The 22,500-nt window shown below is 53.4% G+C and overlaps 1 protein-coding gene across 1 annotated transcript in view; it reads right to left on the bottom strand.

The window, feature by feature from the left end:
• Window positions 1-5,731: 5,731 nt before the first annotated feature.
• LOC144948381 (N-acetyllactosaminide alpha-1,3-galactosyltransferase-like) overlaps window positions 5,732-22,500 on the bottom strand; it is a 41,347-nt gene continuing 24,578 nt past the window's right edge. Inside the window, exons 2-7 of the mRNA XM_078877804.1 lie at window positions 16,093-16,216; window positions 15,468-15,554; window positions 13,475-13,516; window positions 11,356-11,493; window positions 10,095-10,248; window positions 5,732-6,384 (exon numbers count right to left, since the gene is read on the bottom strand). Of these exons, the coding sequence (XP_078733930.1) occupies window positions 5,839-6,384; window positions 10,095-10,248; window positions 11,356-11,493; window positions 13,475-13,516; window positions 15,468-15,554; window positions 16,093-16,184 (1,059 nt within the window). The 5' untranslated portion in view covers window positions 16,185-16,216 and the 3' untranslated portion in view covers window positions 5,732-5,838. The remainder of the gene's footprint in view (window positions 6,385-10,094; window positions 10,249-11,355; window positions 11,494-13,474; window positions 13,517-15,467; window positions 15,555-16,092; window positions 16,217-22,500) is intronic.

Below are 22,500 nucleotides of genomic sequence, written 5' to 3'. Positions count from 1 at the left end.
GCGGGGGGGGGGGGGGCAAGCACCACGCCCGGCCGCCTTTGTCTCTCCCGTGGCGATGCGGTGGGCGCATCGATTAAGGACGCTGCGCTCACGGCCAACACCGAACCGGTCCTGGGCCTCCCCTAGGTCGACTCGGCCTCAAATGAGTACCTGGTGTAGCGGAGTGTAAACATCGCCACTGGGGAGACAAAGGCGGCCGGGCGTGGTGCTGTCGCCACCCACCCCCTCGTGTGCCGTGCCGGCCTTCATAGGCGCTTCTACTCTCTGACGGCACTTGCCCCTACAGCCTGTTGAAGGCTACACGGGTGGGAGCTTTGTCTTTGTGTTCAGGTTTTCCGTGCTGAAAATAGCCTCGTAATGTGGATGCAGTGGGTTGAGAGGTGAGGAAACTCCGAACCCACATCCCCCTCGCCCTCTACTCGTGTCAGCTTTCACATCTTTATTAAATTCCTACCCATCTCACTCTACTCCCCTCTCATCTCACTCGACTCTCATCTCACTCCCCTCCACGCACTCTCCTACCTCTCCCCTCCCATCTCACTCCCCTACCTCTCCCCTCCCATCTCACTCCCCTACCTCCTCCCTCTCATCTCACTCCCCTACCTCTCCCCTCCCATCTCACTCCCCTACCTCTCCCCTCTCATCTCACCCCCCTACCTCTCCCCTCCCATCTCACTCCCCTACCTCTCCCCTCTCACCTCACTCCCCTACCTCTCCCCTCCCATCTCACTCCCCTACCTCTCCCCTCTCATCTCACTCCCCTACCTCTCCCATCCCACTCCCCTATCTCCCCCCTCTCATCTCACTCCCCTACCTCCCCCCCCCCATCTCACTCCCCTACTTCTCCCCTCCCATCTCACTCCCCTACCTCTCCCCTCCCATCTCACTCCCCTACCTCTCCCCTCTCATCTCACTCCCCTACCTCTCCCCTCCCCTCTCACTCTCCTACCTCTCCCCTCTCACCTCACTCCCCTACCTCTCCCTCCCATCTCACTCCCCTACCTCTCCCCTCTCATCTCACCCCCCTACCTCTCCCTCCCATCTCACTCCCCTACCTCTCCCCCCCATCTCACTCCCCTACCTCTCCCCTCCCATCTCACTCCCCTACCTCTCCCCTCCCATCTCACTCCCCTACCTCCCCCCTCTCATCTCACTCCCCTACCTCCCCCCTCTCATCTCACTCCCCTACCTCTCCCCTCCCATCTCACTCCCCTACCTCCCCCCTCTCATCTCACTCCCCTACCTCTCCCCTCCCATCTCACTCCCCTACCTCTCCCCTCTCACCTCACTCCCCTACCTCTCCCCTCCCATCTCACTCCCCTACCTCCTCCCTCTCATCTCACTCCCCTACCTCTCCCCTCTCACCTCACTCCCCTACCTCTCCCCTCCCATCTCACTCCCCTACCTCTCCCCTCTCATCTCACTCCCCTACCTCTCCCATCCCACTCCCCTATCTCCCCCCTCTCATCTCACTCCCCTACCTCTCCCCCCCCATCTCACTCCCCTACTTCTCCCCTCCCATCTCACTCCCCTACCTCTCCCCTCCCATCTCACTCCCCTACCTCCCCCCTCTCATCTCACTCCCCTACCTCTCCCCTCCCATCTCACTCTCCTACCTCTCCCCTCTCACCTCACTCCCCTACCTCTCCCTCCCATCTCACTCCCCTACCTCTCCCCTTTCATCTCACTCCCCTACCTCTCCCTCCCATCTCACTCCCCTACCTCTCCCTCCCATCTCACTCCCCTACCTCTCCCCTCTCATCTTACTCCCCTACCTCTCCCCTCTCATCTCACTCCCCTACCTCTCCCGTCCCCTCTCACTCTCCTACCTCTCCCCTCTCACCTCACTCCCCTACCTCTCCCTCCCATCTCACTCCCCTACCTCTCCCCTCTCATCTCACTCCCCTACCTCCCCCTCCCATCTCACTCCCCTACCTCTCCCCTCCCATCTCACTCCCCTACCTCTCCCCTCTCATCTCACTCCCCTACCTCTCCCCTCCCATCTCACTCCCCTACCTCTCCCGTCTCATCTCACTGCCCTACCTCTCCCTTACCCATCCCACTCCACTCCCCTCTGCGACACCGCACACGCACACCACGAATGTCACTCGCAATGCCAAGTGGAGTGTTGCGAGTGGGGGCTTTTTGTTTTTTTATTCGACAAACCGATCAGTGGAGGAAGTCGCTGGGAGTCGGCGGGGGGGGGTCACCGCGAGTAGACGGGGAACAGCTCCGCCGCAACTTGAACGCCGTCGCAGCGCCCACCTCAAGGTCTCCACAGGAAGCGCTGCTGCACAGAGGGGGCCCCGCGTGGACCTCAACGTTGCGCGCCAACATGGAGGCAACGTTGCGTCAATGTTGGCGTCAACGTTGGCGTCAACGTTTACCCAACTTTGGGCCAACATTGACTCAGCATGGCGCCAACGTTGGCCCAATGTTCAGTGAACGTTGCCTCAATGTTTGGCTAACGTTGGGTGAACGTTGGCCCAACGTTGGGTGAACGTTGCGCGAACGTTGAGTCACCGTTGGGCCTACTTTGGGTGAACGTTGGCCCAACGTTGATGCAACTTTGGGCCAACAGTTGAACTTTGCGTCAATGTGGGAGCAACGTTCCGACGGGTCCCAGCCACACGACGGTGAGGCGGACACGTGGCCCCCGACCCCCCCCCGACCCCCCCCCCCCCCATCATCATTTATCACTTTGTAATAAAGGACTCTTTCACTGTGTCTGTCTCCGTTGTCTTTTATTGGGTTCTTTACAACTTGTCCCACACGGCCCTCGCTCAGAGCCTCCCCGCTTGGCAGCTCGACAGCTGCCTTCGCTCCCGTAGCCTTTCCCCACTCCGATGCAGCTCCGCTGCAGGTCCCCTGTGCAGTCCTTCAGCTGCTCTCGCCGCAGCTCCACCGCTGCTCTCTGTTTCTCCTGTGCCCGGTCACCGCTGGCCGACGGTGCCGAGTCTCACCGCGTGGCGATCTCGCCACTCTCCACCCTCTGCCCTGCGTGGCCTCACCCTGTCTTTATTCCCATACTCTCCCCCCGTCTCTTCCGGTTCTCTCCCTTAAGAGCTTACCCCTCTCCCTCACGTGACCTAACCCCTCCCCCCGTGACGTCATATCCGCGAGGCCGTTTACGCCCGCATTACAACTTTAACACGCAGCAGGCTTTCGCGACCAATATAATCCATAATCGAGGGGGTTTTTTGGTTGGATATCGCCAAACAAGTTCTAGTGAGACGTCATACTCAAGATTGTAAATGTTGTGGCTTGGCTCTGCAACACACAACTGGCGTGCTGTACTAGTGGCGAATGGGGCACGTTCTGTTCACGTGACAACCCCTATTAGTTGGCTGTGTCGGGTGGTGGCGGGTTTAACGACACAACATTTACATATTTACGCGATCTAACCCAAACAATACCTCTATTATGGATCGTTCATTACATTTCCAGGTTTACGTTCGCTCTTCATGCTCCGGAGTTTCCCGACACAGCGAAGTTCGTGACATCGCGAGTTCAAATCGCGCCCGCTCAGCCCATCATCAAGATCCCACCGAGGTCGACTAAAACAGGGAACAGCTGGTAGCATGTCAGCAGCCGTCATCCATCGTATGGCGACACCCCCTTGCAGCTCACACCGGCTGCTGGGACAAGTGCTGTTAGCGAGTGGCACCTCTAAAAGCCAGCACAGCACATGAAAGGGGGTGGCCAGTACCACCACCCTTGTCTCCCCAGTTGCTGTCATTTACCCACAGCAGGCACGGAACCGGTTCAGGTTAACGAATCGGAACTCGCATCGCCTGGGTTCGTGGGTCGAACCGCTTCATGCCCGCCGCCGCTCCCACACCACCCGCAGTCCCGCCACGTTAATGTGGAATTTCCACTGTTGCCCGATAAACTCGTTTTTTTCCTTCCGAGTTCACTTCCTCGACAGCCATCAAAAACGGCCGCTTTCCCGGGCGGCCCCAGCGACCTCGCCGCCACCACTGCCTGCGGCCCAACCGGAGTCTCATCCCCAGAGGTCGCAACTGGGTACCCGATACCCGTACCCTACCCGATACCCGGCTACCCGTACCCGGCCGGGTACGCGTACCCGTTTGCGACCCTGGTGCGGCCGGGTACGGGTAAGGAATCAAAACCCGTTTGCGACCTCTGATGAGCGGTCGCGTCGCGGCCACTTCGGCGTTGGGATGCTGCTGGATACTTCTGGACGCCACCCACGTGCGCGCCCCGGTCTTTTCTCCGTCCTGCGTACGCATCTCTTGCGTTCTCGCGGACTGCGCTTTACCCCCTGTATTTTCTATGATTTATTATAACGCGAATTTTTACATAACGCGCTGTTCTTCAGGAACGCAATGACCACCACGCTAGAGGAGAACGGGCCGTTTACGGTATTTGCCGTGGACCTATAGAACCGCTTGCGTGGAGCAAGAGCGGAGAGGGTGCTGGGGACAGCGCCGACTGAATTGCCTTTTGCTGCCCACCGGAAGCTAGAGTTGAAGAAACCGGTCCGGACTTTCGCTCGTCCTGAAATCAGCGGCACTGCAGGCCGAGCATGCTCCCGGCTGACCGTGAGAGGCTGAGTGTTTTTAGTTATTTTTATTATATTATCATGGAGAGACCGATCTGTATGGGATGGCCCGGCTGAGCTAATTCCGCTTGTTCGTTATAAAAAAAAAAATTGCCGTTCCCCGGTTTTTTGCCCGGACTCGAACATCCCCGCGAAGACGAATCGAAAGTTTACTCGGTGACACGTTGGGATCAACGCGTCGCGCTCGGGTTGCCCAAGAGGATTGCCACGAGTTCTACGACAATTCAACGCGGTAAGGCCCGGCTGATTTGAGCGAGGGCCGTTTTGTTTAAAAAGGAAAATGATCGTCATCTTTATATATCTTTAATCGTCACTATGTACATACAGTAAATTTATAAATGTAGAAAAATACATGTGCTGTAGCCCCGAATCAAGACCACGTGGACAATTAGCCCCAAGCTGTAAAAAATAAATAATAAATACACTCTGAAGCCTGCGACCCAATCCCTGCCACCACGAATCACAAAACAACGCAACCGTTTAGATTTAAATTAGGGGAGATAAAAAATATATTACATTAGATTCGACCAAAAAACACAACGCCATCAATAGACAGCGTCGCGCGCACATAAATACGCGTGAGCAGAACACGTCGCATGCCATCCAACCACGCTGAGACACAAAGATGAAGATTCCCCCCCCCCTCTCCACACCGTATAGCATCAACATACCGCTGGCGCAAGTGCTGGGTAAGCAGCGAGTGAACCCCGGTTATAGCGGTGTGGGATGTGGGTTAGGAGCGACTTAACCCCGTGCTATAATGCCGTGCGTTCGGAGTGAGTTCACCCCGAGATCTAACCGCTCAACGCTCGACGCAACCGTTCAAGACCCCCCCTCCTCCTGCCGCCCCCCCCCCCGCCCGCCCACCAGAGGTCGCAACCGGGTACCCGATACCCGTACCCTACCCGATACCCGGCTACCCGTACCCGGCCGGGTAGCCGTTTGCGACCCTGGTGCGGCCGGGTACGGGTAGGCCGCGAGTCACTGGTGAGTCACCGTTTGTCACTCATTTCTCAACGTCTTGTCTCTTCTCACAATTCAAGTTCCTAGAATCAACCCACCCGCGCCTGCAACATGGCTTCATCCCAAAGGTCGCAATCGGGTACCAGATACCCGTACCCTACCCAATCAGGTACCAGATACCCGTACCCTACCCAATCAGGTACCAGATACCCGTACCCTACCCGTACCCGTTTGCGACCTCTGCCGCCCACCCTTCGCACCGCCACCGCCACCACCGACACCGCCGCCGCTCAGCCCTCGTTCTCGCGCAGCACATTGTACTCCTTGGGCGCCCACTCGAGACGCACGAGCCGGATGGCCTGCGACATGCCGATCTTGGGGTCCCAGCAGTACTCGGGCGACAGCAGCTTGCTGGGCCTGTGGTCCAGAAAGTAGCGGTTCAGGTGGCTCTCGTCGTGCCACAGGGCTTCGACGCCCGCGTCGCGGTCCCGCGTGATGCCCGCGTAGATGCCGCGCGTCACGTTCAGCACTGCGGCGCATCGTCCGCCGAACACCGCCGCGTGGTAGTAGAAGTCGCCCGCGCCCGGCGCGATGTAGGCCACCGACTCGGGCCGCCGCTCGTACGTGAAGGCCTCGGGCGGCTGGTCGAAGTACCAGGCCTGGAGCAGCGCCACCGTGTCGCCCAGCGCCTCGGCGCCCCAGCGCGCCGTGAAGTGCTGGTCGACGTCGAAGCAGAAGATGTAGTCGTGCGAGCGCGACGCGGTGCCCTCGATCAGGTCGCCGATCATCTTCATGCGGTCCATGGAGATGTCCTGCCAGCGGGCCCGCTTCTCCACCTGGTGGTGGGTGGGTGGGGGATGGTGGTGGCAGTGGTGGGTGGTGGTTGGGTGGCGGTGGTCAGTGGTGGTGGCAATGGTGGGTGGGTGGTGGAGATGATGGCAGTGGTGGGTGGCGGTGGTGATTGTAGCGGTGGTGGGGTGGTGCCAATGGTGGCAGTGGTGGGTGGTGGTTGGGTGGGCAGTGGTGGCGGTGGTGGCAATGGTGGGTGGGTGGTGGCGATGGTGGGTGGGTGGTGGCGATGGTGGTGGTGGGTGGGTGGTGGCGGTTGTGGTGGGTAGGTGGTGGCAGTGTGGCGGATACACCCTCCATGTTAGAGAAACATGATTACCCCATCAAAGTGTAGAGGCGAAGTGGGTGACATCACGTCACGCGCGCCCCTCGGAGAGAGTGGCGTCGCGGGACGTGACGTCAGGCGGGCCGTGGAGGACGATGACGTCATGCCCCACGGGGGGGGGGGGGGGTGTATTTAAAGGGGGACCCGGGATGGAACCGGGGTTCGTCGGGGGTAGGAGTGGGTTCTCGGGGAGTTGATCCTCACACGAGGCTAGGGGAGGCTACTCCGCCCGACCGGCCGAGGTTGGGGGTAGTCCAGCCCGGGGCAGGGTGGACAGGCGAGTTAGCCGGGGTGTAGGGGTCCCAGTCCCCTGTCCCCTGGGGGAGTTATTGACTAGGGGGGGTGCTGGTTCGGCATAAGCCTTATCCACTCGGCGTAAGCCCCGATATTTTACTAGGTTATTTAATTTTAGTGTGTCCTTCTCCTGATTTTCAGGCTTGCTTGCCGTGCCATCGCATTCGCAGCACCACGTCTGTTGACCACTCATTGATATGCTAATTTTTTCTATAACCCTCCTCCCTCTCTCTGCCTCCGCCCCCCCCTCTGTCTATTTAAGGCCACCACACAGAGACGATCACCCCTCTCTGTTACCTGTGTTGCTCTCGCTATGTATATTGGTGATATCTGTCTGCTAATATGTCTGTCTATAGTTTTCTGGTTAGATTTTATGTCGCTATTTCATTATACCTGATGATGATTGCTTGTGTTGCAATCGAAACGTCGTATTCTATTATTTAATTTAATTTATTATTTTATCTTTAGACGTGACTTAACCGAAAGAAACAAATAATAATTCCTGCAGTCACGAAAGTTTTAAAATTAAGATTGGCGTAAGCCCTTAAATAAACGTGGCGTGAGCCTCTAACAACAACCTGCATCGGAGTCGTAAATTGCACCTCAACAAAAGCAAGGATTTCCCCCCCCTCCCCCCCCCGTTGACTCACTCACGTAAATGAGACCTCATGTTGCCCTGTTGAGCTCTCACCGGGTCTGACTAAACAACATTTGACTAACCGCCAGAGGCTTTTTGGCGTGCGTGTGACCGTGCCCCACGACGGAGCCGCGCCCGGTGTTCAGTGCCGGGGAATTTGCCATCGGCCAGCATCATCGACAGAGGTCGTCATCATCGCTTCAGGCATGACCGCGCGATATCCAACCCAATTCTAAAATAAACTCGGCTCTAAACTTTACTTTGTTCTTCTTGGTTCTTTCGGTAAAAGTCACGTAGAAGGGAAATAATGAAATAGCAAAAATAAAGCCATCAAATTCTCACGACGGTTTATTTTTATTATTTTATCATCTCCCTTCTAGGTGACTTCGCCGAAAGAAGCAATAACACGTGCCGAGTAGTCAATCATGGCATCGACCTCGGATGCAGCAAGTCAAAGTTCAGCAGCGATTGAATCCCGCTGCGATGAACAGCGATTACAGCCACTGCTTCTCAACTCCTCTGTAGCTCAGTGAAATGTAATAAAATAATTCTCACGACGTTTCGGCCACAACGCAAGCAGCCGTCCTTGGGTGAAGAACAGGTCTGCTTGCGTTATGGCCGAAACGTCGTGAGAATTATTTTATTATGTTTCATTTTTATTATTTTATAATTTCCCTTCTATGTGACTTTACCGAAAGAACCAAGAAGATGAATCCCTGCAGTCACGAAAGCTTTAAATCGACACTTTTAACTTTACTTTGTTTAATTTGTGCCGGGTAAGGCCCTGCTGATCTGCTGTGTGTTTCAGAAGTGACCACGTGGCCACGACAAATGATCGCGCAAACAAAATTGGCCAATCGCTATCACGTGCAGATGCGTCGCAGCCACGCACTCTAAACACGTGACATCGATTCTAAATGCGGAGGGGGGAGACCCGGAGGACCCGGACAAAAATCCACGGGGGAACACGCAAACTCAAAATATGCAGCAGCAGCAGCAGGCGTTAGGGTCGGGATCGAACTCACGACCTCCTGTATACCAGGTGAGGTAGTTAACATCTCCTAGCCACCGTGATGATGATGAGAGAGAGACGCAAACTTAAAATATGCAGCAGCAGGCGTTAGGGTCGGGATCGAACCCACGACCTCCTGTATACCAGGCGAGGTAGTTAACATCTCCTAGCCACCGTGATGATGATGATGAGAGAGAGACACGCAAACTCAAAATATACAGCAGCAGCAGGTGTTGTCAGGGTCGTGATCGAACCCAAGACCTCCTGTATACCAGGCGAGGTAGTTAACATCTCCTAGCCACCGTGATGATTACACTGTGTAATACTTTTTTTTGTTCCTGGGTACTAACTTTATTTCTTAATTTCTTCTGCCTAAAACATACAGAAAATGCCTATTATTCTCCACAAACTTTGTTTTTGTGACCAGGACAGTGATATTTTGGAATGTATCCTATTTTCCAGAACATTCCTGATAGATTCAGTGCTGAGTAAACTTCTAGAACATGCCAGAACTTTCCAGTAATATAAATAGTAGTATAAATACAGGGATCTTAAGCCCACCAGTTCAGTTTAGTTCCAGCTGCCTAAGTGGATACATATCTGCATTTACCTGAGAGGGCATCAAGAGGCTCCAAGCATCCGGCAGACGCATTTTGCGATGTCTGCGGCCAATTTATCAAGACAAGAGCGAAAAAGTACTCTGTGGAAGCATCTGCTAAGATGTGTGAAACCTACAAGCCATATATCGGCATGCCTGTCAGGGATCAAGACAAACCCTGGGCACCGCATTTCACCTGCGAGCAATGAAAAAAAAAAAATGGACAATTGTTGCTCGGAATTTTATGTTATCAAATTTGTTTGAAAATAATAAAATTGTAAAAGTTAATCATTTTTAAATGTTTTACAATTTTCATAGTTATTGAAAAACTATATATCATATATAAAAAATGTTGGGAGAATCTCTTACACATTAATCATGGCTCCCCCCCCACCACACCTGGCTCACTTTCCCCCACCACGCCTGGCTCCCCCACCACGCCTGGCTCACTCCCCCCCACCACACCTGGCTCCCCCCCCACCACGCCTGGCTCACCCCGCCCACCACGCCTGGCACACTCCCCCCCCCACTACACCTGGTTCCCCTCCCCCCACCACACCTGGCTCACCCCTCCCACCACGCCTGACTCACCCTCACCCCACCCCCCACACTTGGCTCACCCCCCCCCACCACACTTGGCTCACCCCCCCCCCACCACACTTGGCTCACGCCTCCCACCACGCCTGACTCACCCTCACCCCACCCCCCACACTTGGCTCACTCCCCCCACCACACCTGGCTCACCCCCCCCCCCACGCGTGACTCACCCTCACCCCACCCCCCACACTTGGCTCACCCCCCCCCACACCTGGCTCCCCCCCCCCGGCTCACCTCCACCATGGCGAGCGAGCGTCCCGGAGCGAGTGGCTCCATGTGTGGCACGTGGCTGGCGTTCTCCACGAAGGCGTAGTAGGTCACGTTGTGTCCCACCATGAAGTGCTTCTCCGCCGTCGTCAGGAACCTCGCCAGGTATTTGTCCAGGTACCTGGGGGGCACGGAGGAAGGGGGTCAGGGGTCAGGGGGTCACAGAGCACGTGCCGGTGAGTGGTGGTTGGATTGCTCCGGGGCTCAGGGGCGTGGCTGCGATGTCGTCTGGCGGCACTCCCCACCCTGTCGTCCACTCCGGTTCTGAAGGAGGCCCCGTCGCCCGAAACGTCGCCTGTTGTGTATTCTTTGTTTTCTTTAGAAGGCCACAAACCACGGTTTGCAAATCGATCCACCGCTCCCCTCCACACCCCTCCCCTCCACCACCCCTCCCCTTCATCCCTCCCACGACCCCTCCACCCACCCTCCACCCCCCTCCCCTCCACCACCCCTCCCCTTCATCCTCCCCTCCACCCCCCCTCCCCTCCACCACCCCTCCCCTTCATCCCTCCACCACCCCTCCCCTTCATCCCTGTACCACCCCTCCACCCCCCTCCACCACCCCTCCCCTTCATCCCTCCACAACCCCTCCACCCCTCCCTTCCACCACCCCTCCACCACCCCTCCACCCCCCTCCACCACCCCTCCACCACCCCTCCCCTTCATCCCTCCAACACCCCTCCCCTTCATCCCTGTACCACCCCTCCACCCCCCTCCACCACCCCTCCACCACCCCTCCCCTTCATCCCTCCACCACCCCTCCCCTTCATCCCTCCACCAAAGACAAAGCTGCACGGCACGGTGTATAACCTGCACATACTGCCGGGGCAAGTGCTATGGGGTTGTGGCCAGCAGCACCACGCCCGCCGGCCGCCTTTGTCTCCCCAGTGGCGATTTTGATGTTTGCCACAACCACAACCACCAACACCACAACAACCATCACCACAACCCCCACAACAACCACAACAACCATCACCACAATCACCACAACAACCACCAACCACAACAACCGTCACCACAACCACCACAACAACCATCATCAAAACCACCACAACAACCACCACAACAACCATCACCACAACCACAACCACAACAACCACCACCACAACCACAACAACCATCACCACCAACCACAACAACCACCACAACAACCACCACCACAACCACAACCACCACCAACAACCACCACCACAACAGGGGCGGGTGAGCGAGCGAGCGTGCGTCTCACCGGCCGAGCGCGAACACGGTGAGTGCTACTCGCGTCTTCCTCTTCTCGAAGAGGCGGTCCACGTGGTCCGGCTGGAACGTTCCATCCCACACGATGGGGGCCCCCCACGGCGCCTCCGTCCTCACATCATCGCGGGCCCTGGGTTTGGTGGCGTTAGGGTGACCACGTGTAGTGTCAATACGGTGTGTGTGTGTGTTGTGTGTGTGTAAGTGTGTTGTGTGTGTCAATACGTTATGTGTAAGTGTGGTGTGTGTGTAAGTGTGGTGTGTGTGTCAATACCAGAGGTGGGACAAAGTCATTGTTATGCAAGTCCAAGTCGAGTCGCAAGTCATCAAATTCATGACTCGAGTCTGACTCGAGTCCAAGTCACATGACTCGAGTCCACACCTCTGGTCAATACGTTGCGTGTAAGTGTGTTGTGTGTGTAAGTGTGGTGTGTGTGTGTGTTGTGTACGTTTTCATGTTTTCAGAGACCCATAGACGCACACAGAGACCCATAGACTCACGCAGATAACCATAGACTCAGAGACACATAGACTCGCACAGACATACATAGACTCACACAGAGATCCATAGACTCACACAGAGACCCATAGACTCACGCAGATAACCATAGACTCAGAGACACATAGACTCGCACAGACATACATAGACTCACACAGAGACCCATAGACTCACACAGAGACCCATAGACTCACACAGAGACCCATATACTCACACAGAGACCCATAGACTCACACAGAGAACCCATAATCTCACACAGAGACCCATAGACTCACACAGAGACCCATAGACTCACACAGAGACCCATAGACTCACACAGAGAACCCATAGACTCACACAGAGACCCATAGACTCACACAGAGACCTAAAAATTCGCACAGAAACCTAAAAACTCGCACAGGAACCCATACACTCACACAGAGACCCATAGACTCACACAGAGACCTAAAAACTCGCACAGGAACCCATACACTCACACAGAGACCCATAGACTCACACAGAGACCTAAAACTCGCACAGGAACCCATACACTCACACAGAGACCCATAGACTCACACAGAGACCTAAAAACTCGCACAGGAACCCATACACTCACACAGAGACCCATAGACTCACACAGAGACCCATAGACTCACGCAGATAACCATAGACTCAGACACCCATAGACTCACACAGAGACCCATAGTTTCTCGTCCTTTCCCCGCACCTCCCATTAGCACGGTTGGCTACGTACGGTGCAAAAGAGGTTCAACGTACATATTAAAACAATACAGGGTGTTTGAAAATAATGGACCCGATTTGAAATCTCTATATCTCTGCAACCACGAACCGCCCATGAATGAAACTCTTACCACTTGAAAGGGCGGGGCATAGAGAGGGCGGGGCATAGAGAGGGCGGGGCATAGAGAGGGCGGGGCATAGAGAGGGCGGGGCATAGAGAGGGCGGGGCATAGAGAGGGCGGGGCATAGAGAGGGCGGGGCATCGAGTTTCAAATGATTACCGTTAGATGCCTCTCCCAGCGCACAAACAGCCCCTAGCCTCAGTCATTGGCGAGACGCGCTGCCTCAACGTTGGATAGGTCGCACGTGACCCCAAGACTTGGCGCTACACTCTTGGCCCCCAAGATCCCCAGACATCACTACACCCTGCGACTTTTTATTGTGGGGATACGTCAAAGACCGAGGTGTTTTTGTGCCACCAGTAGCGACTAATTTGGATGACCTCAAAGACCGAATCACGGCAGCGGTGACTTCAGTGGAAGAAGACACTTTGAGAGGCGTTTGGGACGAATTCAATTATCGTCTCGATGTTGCCCGTACAGCAGGTGGAGGGCACATAGAGCATTTATAAAATGGTTTGGTAAAACGTGAGAACTCATTAAACCGTTTGTAACGTTTTGTGTCATTGCAACATGTTGCCATCGTGAAATATCCTGCTTTGAAATTGGGTCCATCTTGATAATTGTTGTTTTACCCTTCTATCTGGCAACAAAACCAATGATCACATTTTTACTGGAAAATGAGGTTCCCATATGGGTCCATCTTTTTAAACCACCCTGTATAATTCCTCGTGCATGTCGGACCCTGCGTGTGGGTTCATGGTGGCAAGCCTCACCTGGCGTTGAACATCGAATCTGGAACGCTCACGGGATGGTCCCTAAAACGGAGAGAGCAATCGACTTGGTTGAGTTCGTAGGTGTGGGGTGAGCTGGTGAGTGAGTTTCGATGAAACTAACCAAATTGGTTCGTGAGCGACTTTGTAGGGCAAGTGAATTGTTGAGCGAGTTCGTAAGTTGACGGGCGAGTGGGTTTTTGGGTCGGTGAGTGAGCGAATGGGTGACTGAGGGAGTGAGTGGGTGAGTGAGTGGGTGGGTGAGTGAGTGGGTGAGTGAGTGGGTGAGTGAGTGGGTGGGTGAGTGAGTGAGTGGGTGGGTGAGTGAGTGGGTGAGTGAGTGGGTGGGTGAGTGAGTGGGTGAGTGAGTGATTGCGTGAGTGGGTAAGTGAGTGGGTGAGTGATTGCGTGAGTGGGTGAGTGGGTGAGTGATTGCGTGGGTGAGTGAATGCGTGAATGGGTGGGTGAGTGAGTGCGTGAGTGGGTGAGCTATTGCGTGAGTGGGTGAGTGAGTGATTGCGTGAGTGGGTGAGTAAATGCGTGAGTGAGTGCGTGAGTGGGTGAGTGAATGCGTGAGTGGGTGAGTGAGTGCGTGAGTGGGTGAGTGATTGCGTGAGTGGGTGAGTGAGTGATTGCGTGAGTGGGTGAGTGAATGCGTGAGTGAGTGGGTGAATGCGTGAGTAATTGCGTGAGTGGGTGGGTGAATGCGTGAGTGAGTGCGGGAGTGGGTGAGTGGGTGAGTGAGTGCGTGAGTGGGTGAGTGAGTGAGTGCATGAGTGGGTGAGTGATTGGGTGAGTGGGTGAGTAAGTGATTATGTGAGTGGGTGGGTGAGTGAGTAATTGCGTAAGTGGGTGAGTCATTGGGCGAGTTGGTAAGCGAGCGAGGGAGTGGGCGAGTGAGTTCGTTCTTTCTTGGCGAGGTGAAACGTGGGAGCATGTAAATACAGGCGGACAGTCACGCACAATAGATTCCGCAGCACATGCTGTTCCTGCTTAGCCGCAGTCTGTAACGCCTGTGACAAGCGCAGTGCCACGTCGCGCCTAACTCAAAGAACAGCTTCCGACTGATCAAGATTGTCGATTTGTTTAGATTTCTTCTGCCACGTGGCTGTTTCTGCTCGGATTTCGATTCTCTTGTGGTTGGTTTTTTTTTGAGCGGGGGTGTCCGATGATCATCTCGGCTTCGTTGTCGTATCTGCTGCTGCTGCTTACGTCGTGACGATTGTCGTGCTTGCAAATGAGAATCTGATCCTGATACCTTGATGCTGATATTGCCAGACAGTCTCTCTCCCCCCACCCCCATCCAGGTGCTCATGAGCAGGCTCAGCCCACCTTAGGCTTCTGAGGTTTGTCTGCAAACCTTTGGAGGCATATACATTTCAATGGGCACATGTACCTGTTAATGGGCACATGTACCTTTCAATGGACACATGTACCTTTCAATGGGCACATGTACCTTTCAATGGGCACATGTACCTTTCAATGGGCACATGTACCTTTCAATGGGCACATGTACCTTTCAATGGGCACATGTACCTGTTAATGGGCACATGTACCTTTCAATGGGCACATGTACCTTTCAATGGGCACATGTACCTTTCAATGGGGACATGTACCTGTTAATGGGCACATGTACCTGTTAATGGGCACATGTACCTGTCAATGGACACATGTACCTTTCAATGGGCACATGTACCTGTTAATGGGCACATGTACCTGTTAATGGGCACATGTACCTGTCAATGGACACATGTACCTTTCAATGGGCACATGTACCTTTCAATGGGCACATGTACCTTTCAATGGGCACATGTACCTGTTAATGGGCACATGTACCTGTTAATGGACACATGTACCTTTCAATGGGCACATGCACCTGTCAATGGGCACATTGACCTGTTAATGGGCACATGTACCTTTCAATGGGCACATGTACCTTTCAATGGACACATGTACCTGTTAATGGGCACATGTACCTGTGAATGGGGACATTTACCTGTCGTCAATATTGGATTCGATTCTGGGGGTATAAAATGGAGACTGCAAGGCGATGGTTAAAGCCTCCACGTAGAAGTTCCCAGTCCTGCAATGACACACGTCCCACACGGATGGGTGAGTGGGTGACTTGCTGGCTACGTGAGTGGGTGGGTGTGTGAGTGGGTGGATGTGTGAGTGAGTGGGTGGGTGAGTGAGTGATTGGATGGGTGGATGTGTGAGTGGGTGGATGTGTGAGTGAGTGGGTGGGTGAGTGAGTGGATGGGTGAGTGATTGGATGGGTGGATGTGTGAGTGGGTGGGTGTGTGAGTGGGTGGATGTGTGGGTGAGTGAGTGGGTGAGTGAGTGGATGGGTGAGTGAGTGGATGGGTGGACGTGTGAGTGGGTGGGTATGTGAGTGGGTGGATGTGTGGGTGAGTGAGTGGGTGGGTGAGTGAGTGGATGGGTGAGTGAGTGGATGGGTGGACGTGTGAGTGGGTGGGTGAGTGGCCGAGTGAGCGAGCGAGTGAGTGAGCGAGTGAATGAATGAGTGACGGAGTGAGCGAGCGAGTGAGTGAGCGAGCGAGTGAATGAGTGAGTGACGGAGCGAGCGAGCGAGTGAGCGAGTGTGCGAGCGAGCGACATGCCTTGACGCGTGCATGATGAATCCGAACGTGAAGCTGCTGATGATCAGCATCAGCAGGAGCAGCATGCGATGCAACGTTCCACTCATGGCCATCGCTCGCTCGCTGTCACGGCTCGCGGCCCTGCCTGGGGGTTCATCACGGGCACAGGCAGGCAACGTGAAGACGCGGACAGAGACGGGGGGGGGGCGATCGCGAGGTGGGGCAAGCGGACGACGATGGGACATGGGTAGGGCCCACGTGGTCACGGCGTGGAGCGGCCATGGAAGAGGTTGTGGGTTCGATTACGACCCGTCTGGCAGAGGTTTGCTGCGTATTATGTTGGATATGTATCATATTCTTAGGTTCTTTCGGTAAAGTCACGTAGGTAAAAAATTTAAATTAAAAAATTAACCCGTAAAAACAAAGTTTTTCATTATAAATCCTTTATATGCGTGGCATCGGTTTTATTTTATTATTCATTTCGGTTTTTCTTGAGTAAGAGTTTCATTTTTATCACATTGGTATTTTAAATTAAATATGAAATTTTTTTTTCCTAAAAATAAATTGTCACGCACAATGAGTCTGTGTGCAAAATGTCAGCTCGATTGGATCACGGGAAGTGGGTTAAAAAACGACCGAAAGATTTGCACGGTCGTAAGCGCGCAAGCAAGCAAGTTAACTTAATATAAAGGATTTAATAAAAGCAAAGTGATTTTTGTTTTATTTTTGTTTTGCTGTTATTAATTTAAATTTTTTACCTACGTGACTTTACCGAAAGAACCTAAGAATATGAATCCTTGCAGTCACGAAAGCTTCAAATCTAGAATGGATATGTATCGTTGTAGATTTGAAGCTTTCGTGACTGCAAGGATTCATACTCGTAGTTTTTTATTCGGTAATGTCACGTGGGTGGGTGACTTTACGTTTTTTAAACGTGACTTTACCGAAAAAAACCTAAGAGTATGTATCGTTGTGTTTTTGTTTTCAGATAAATATATAAAACTTCGGTTGCGTTGCAAATTCTTACTCGCAGCCAAAACTCCGCAAGCCAATTCCGCGTCGAGGGGCAGGGCCTGCATTCCGTACAGGGTGAAGATTCGCGCCCTGTGACATCAACGTCTCGCCACCGAGGGTGCCACGTGGCTAGGAGATGTTGACTACCTCGCCTGGTACGCAGGAGGTCGTGGGTTCGATCCCGAGCCTGACGCCTGCTGCTGTATATTTGGAGTTTGCGTGTCTCTCTCTCATCATCATCACGGTGGCTATGAGATGTTAACTACCTCGCCTGGTACGCAGGAGGTCGTGGGTTCGATCCCGACCCTGACGCCTGCTGCTGCTGTATATTTGGAGTTTGCGTGTCTCTCTCTCTCCCCGTGGTCGCGTGGATTTTTCTCAAGGTCCTCCAGTTTTTCCCTCCACATTTAAAATCAACATCACGCGTTTAGAGTAATTAAATATTTTAAAAAAAAATCCTAAAAAGTGTAAAATTTTGCAAACATTTTTTCACGAAAATTCATTATCACGCACACCGAGTCTGTGTGGAAAATGTCAGCTCGATTGGATCACGGGAAGTGGGTTAAAAAACGACCGAAAGATTTGCACGGTCGTAAGCGCGCAAGCAAGCAAGCAAGTGCATTTAATATAAAGGATTTTAAAAATACCATCACCGCGAATGATATCGGTCGCGAAAGCCGACTTGCGTGTTGAACTGAAAAAACCCGTTGTGAGATCCGGGAAACGGCCGAGCGAACACCTCCTGCGGCGAAAGATGCATTTAGTTCTCGCGGAATGCGGTGGGCGAGTTTAAATTCCTTGCAGCAGCGACGGGAAAAAAAGTCACTGATTGATGCCCATTTCTAAGTGTCGGTCTTCAAGGTGGTCGGGGGGTGGGGTGGAGGTTCACGTGAATACGAAATCGATGTCGTTCACGGTCAAATAACCAAATGTGAACTAAACTTAGAAAGCTTTATATACTTCCATTGGGACCTCATTTGCTAGTAAAACAAATGTAAATTGTTTTTTTTTTACCCTTCTATCTGGCGGAGACAAGATGACACCAAAAGGAGCACATTGTCTTTGAGTTGTGCGCCTTTTGGCGTCGTCTGGTCTCTAAGGAAAGCTGTCTCGGGTGTGGACCAATCAACTTCAAGGACAGTGCATACATTATCAGAGTTATGTTTTTTGTTTGCATTATGGCTGCAGGTATTGTGGTCTATGCAAACATGACTCCTTGTAAAAAAAAGGTGTCAGTTTTGTTGCCAGATAGAAGGGTAAAAAAACAATGCTCGCTTTATATACTTTCTTTTTGTTTTACCAGGTAAGGCTCACTGAGCTACAGAGGAGTTGAGAAGCAGTGGCTGTGATCGCTGTTCATCGCAGCGGGATTCAATCGCTGCTGAACTTTGACTTGCTGCATCCGAGGTCGATGCCATGATTGACTACTCGGCACGTGTTATTGCTTCTTTCGGCGAAGTCACCTAGAAGGGAGATGATAAAATAATAAAAATAAACCGTCGTGAGAATTTTATTGTTTTATTTTTATTACTTTATTAGTTCCCTTCTACGTGACTTTTACCGAAAGAACCAAGAACATGAATCCCTGCAGTAACGAAATGAGGTAAGGGCCCGCTGAACGACCCTGGCTATTGAAAATGATCGCTCAACGAAGTGGGCGTATCATCGTCTCGTGGAAATGTTTAGCAGCAAAATACTTTAAAACACGCGCCACGTTGATTCTCAACGTGGAGGGAGAAACCGGAGGACCCCGAGAAAATCCACGGCTAGAGAGAGAGACACGCAAACTCCAAATAATACAGCAGGCGTCAGGGTCGGGATCGAACCCACGGCCTCCTGTATACCAGGCGAGGTAGTTAACATCTCCTAGCCACCGTGATGATGATGAGAGAGAGAGACACGCAAACTCCAAATGCACAGCAGGCGTCATGGTCGAGATCGAACCCACGGCCTCCTGTATACCAGGCGAGGTAGTTAACATCTCCTAGCCACCGTGATGATGATGAGAGAGAGAGACACGCAAACTCCAAATAATACAGCAGGCGTCAGGGTCGGGATCGAACCCACGACCTCCTGTACACCAGGAGAGGTAGTTAACATCTCCTAGCCACCATGCCCCCCAACGTAGCGGCAGGACCCTCCTGAAATTGAGTCCCGAGTGTTGCTGCTCCTGCGTGCGTTGCGCCAAGGGAGGTCGTGTGACCATTAACTCCGACCCAGCCCCGCACCATTCATAAATAGGTGACGGGTTACGATCCAACGTTCCAGGTTAGTTATTAATTCACTGGTGGAGGTGGGGGGGAGGGGCGGGGGATGGGGGTGGGGGCGGGAGTGGGCGGTGTTATCTCATAATCTTTGTATCTTTCGGTGACGTCACGTAGATAGGTGCAAAGAAAATAACAAAACAAACTACGACGTTTCGATCACAAAACAAGCGGTCGTCATCAGGAGAAAAAAACGTACATTTTCTTTTAACCTTTCTATTGTGTTTTTTACTGAAAGACCCAAAGAATATAAATTCCTGCAGTCACGAAAGCTTGAAGGCGAGACGGGACGCGATAAACTCTTTTCATTGCAAATTGTTTCAACACCGATATCGTTACGACTTCCCCCCCCCCAACTTCCCTCCCCCAGTGCCCGGTGATTCGGGGTGAAGGTTTCAGATTCAGGGCTCCGATTTGGTGGCAGTCGAGTGGCATTGTTGATTCAAGCGAGCCCGACTCTGCTGATGAGACACTGCATGTTGAAACCGGTCGACGATTTCAACAATTCAAGCAAACCCGTTTGCTTAAAAGACACCGCATGTCGGAATCGGTCCACAAAGTTAGTTGTGTTGAATCAATCCTTGCCAATTAGATGCTCCCAGAAGGCTGTGTGACTGACGGAATGTAAAATAAACCCCATTGTTTATCAGTTGTTAAGGTGGAGACTATGACTTGATTCTTATGACATCGTTTTGATTCGATATTAAATGTGTAGTGGTGATACGCGCTGGGGTAGCGATCAGGTGCCAGCACGTCGGGATTGGATGTGTGTGTGGTGACGCGCGCTGACGGTGAGGGATCAGGGGTCAGCGCGGGATCGTGTGTTGTGTGGTGCTGATTGGCTGGGTGCCGGTGACGCGCTGGTGTGGGAGTGATCGGGTGGCAGCGCGGCGTGATTGGTTGGTGAGTGGAAACACGCGTTGGGGGAAAGAGGATCGTAGAGATAGCGCGTCGTGATTGGTTCACTAAGGAGCGATGCTCACATCGAGGTCCGCATCCGCTCTGTCTCCCGGGAGGAGGGACTATATAAGGTGATGCGCACAGGCGCACGGGGAGAGAGTAACCAGCGAAGACTGAAGACGGAGAGGAAGAGACAGGGCCCTGCGGTACCTAGTCCCGCAGTCCTGTGAGGACCGGGACTCTTTGTAACCCAGAGGCGGAGTGTAGGGTGAGCATGCAGAGTGTGTAGCCAGAGGCATAGGGTCTACACGAGACGAGTCTACACGAGACGAGTGATGTGTGTGTAGCCAGAGGCATAGGGTCTACACGAGACGAGTCTACACGAGACGAGTGATGTGTGTGTAGCCAGAGGCGTAGGGTCTACACGAGACGAGTCTACACGAGACGAGTCTACACGAGACGAGTGATGTGTGTGTAGCCAGAGGCGTAGGGTCTACACGAGACGAGTCTACACGAGACGAGTGATGTGTGTGTAGCCAGAGGCGTAGGGTCTACACGAGACGAGTCTACACGAGACGAGTGATGTGTGTGTAGCCAGAGGCATAGGGTCTACACGAGACGAGTCTACACGAGACGAGTGATGTGTGTGTAGCCAGAGGCGTAGGGTCTACACGAGACGAGTCTACACGAGACGAGTCTACACGAGACGAGTGATGTGTGTGTAGCCAGAGGCGTAGGGTCTACACGAGACGAGTCTACACGAGACGAGTGATGTGTGTGTAGCCAGAGGCGTAGGGTCTACACGAGACGAGTCTACACGAGACGAGTGATGTGTGTGTAGCCAGAGGCATAGGGTCTACACGAGACGAGTCTACACGAGACGAGTGATGTGTGTGTAGCCAGAGGCGTAGGGTCTACACGAGACGAGTCTACACGAGACGAGTCTACACGAGACGAGTGATGTGTGTGTAGCCAGAGGCGTAGGGTCTACACGAGACGAGTCTACACGAGACGAGTGATGTGTGTGTAGCCAGAGGCGTAGGGTCTACACGAGACGAGTCTACACGAGACGAGTGATGTGTGTGTAGCCAGAGGCATAGGGTCTACACGAGACGAGTCTACACGAGACGAGTGATGTGTGTGTAGCCAGAGGCGTAGGGTCTACACGAGACGAGTCTACACGAGACGAGTCTACACGAGACGAGTGATGTGTGTGTAGCCAGAGGCGTAGGGTCTACACGAGACGAGTCTACACGAGACGAGTGATGTGTGTGTAGCCAGAGGCGTAGGGTCTACACGAGACGAGTCTACACGAGACGAGTGATGTGTGTGTAGCCAGAGGCATAGGGTCTACACGAGACGAGTCTACACGAGACGAGTGATGTGTGTGTAGCCAGAGGCGTAGGGTCTACACGAGACGAGTCTACACGAGACGAGTCTACACGAGACGAGTGATGTGTGTGTAGCCAGAGGCGTAGGGTCTACACGAGACGAGTCTACACGAGACGAGTGATGTGTGTGTAGCCAGAGGCATAGGGTCTACACGAGACGAGTCTACACGAGACGAGTGATGTGTGTGTAGCCAGAGGCATAGGGTCTACACGAGACGAGTCTACACGAGACGAGTGATGTGTGTGTAGCCAGAGGCATAGGGTCTACACGAGACGAGTCTACACGAGACGAGTGATGTGTGTGTAGCCAGAGGCATAGGGTCTACACGAGACGAGTGATGCGTGTGTAGCCAGAGGCATAGGGTCTACACGAGACGAGTGATGTGTGTGTAGCCAGAGGCATAGGGTCTACACGAGACGAGTCTACACGAGACGAGTGATGTGTGTGTAGCCAGAGGCATAGGGTCTACACGAGACGAGTCTACACGAGACGAGTGATGTGTGTGTAGCCGGAGGCATAGGGTCTACACGAGACGAGTCTACACGAGACGAGTGATGTGTGTGTAGCCAGAGGCATAGGGTCTACACGAGACGAGTGATGTGTGTGTAGCCGGAGGCATAGGGTCTACACGAGACGAGTGATGTGTGTGTAGCCGGAGGCATAGGGTCTACACGAGACGAGTCTACACGAGACGAGTGATGTGTGTGTAGCCAGAGGCATAGGGTCTACACGAGACGAGTCTACACGAGACGAGTGATGTGTGTGTAGCCAGAGCATAGGGTCTACACGAGACGAGTCTACACGAGACGAGTGATGTGTGTGTAGCCAGAGGCATAGGGTCTACACGAGACGAGTCTAC

The sequence above is a fragment of the Lampetra fluviatilis genome, chromosome 49, assembly GCF_964198595.1.
Source record: "Lampetra fluviatilis chromosome 49, kcLamFluv1.1, whole genome shotgun sequence".
NCBI lineage: Eukaryota > Metazoa > Chordata > Hyperoartia > Petromyzontiformes > Petromyzontidae > Lampetra > Lampetra fluviatilis.
This window is presented reverse-complemented; position numbering and strand designations above follow the sequence as displayed.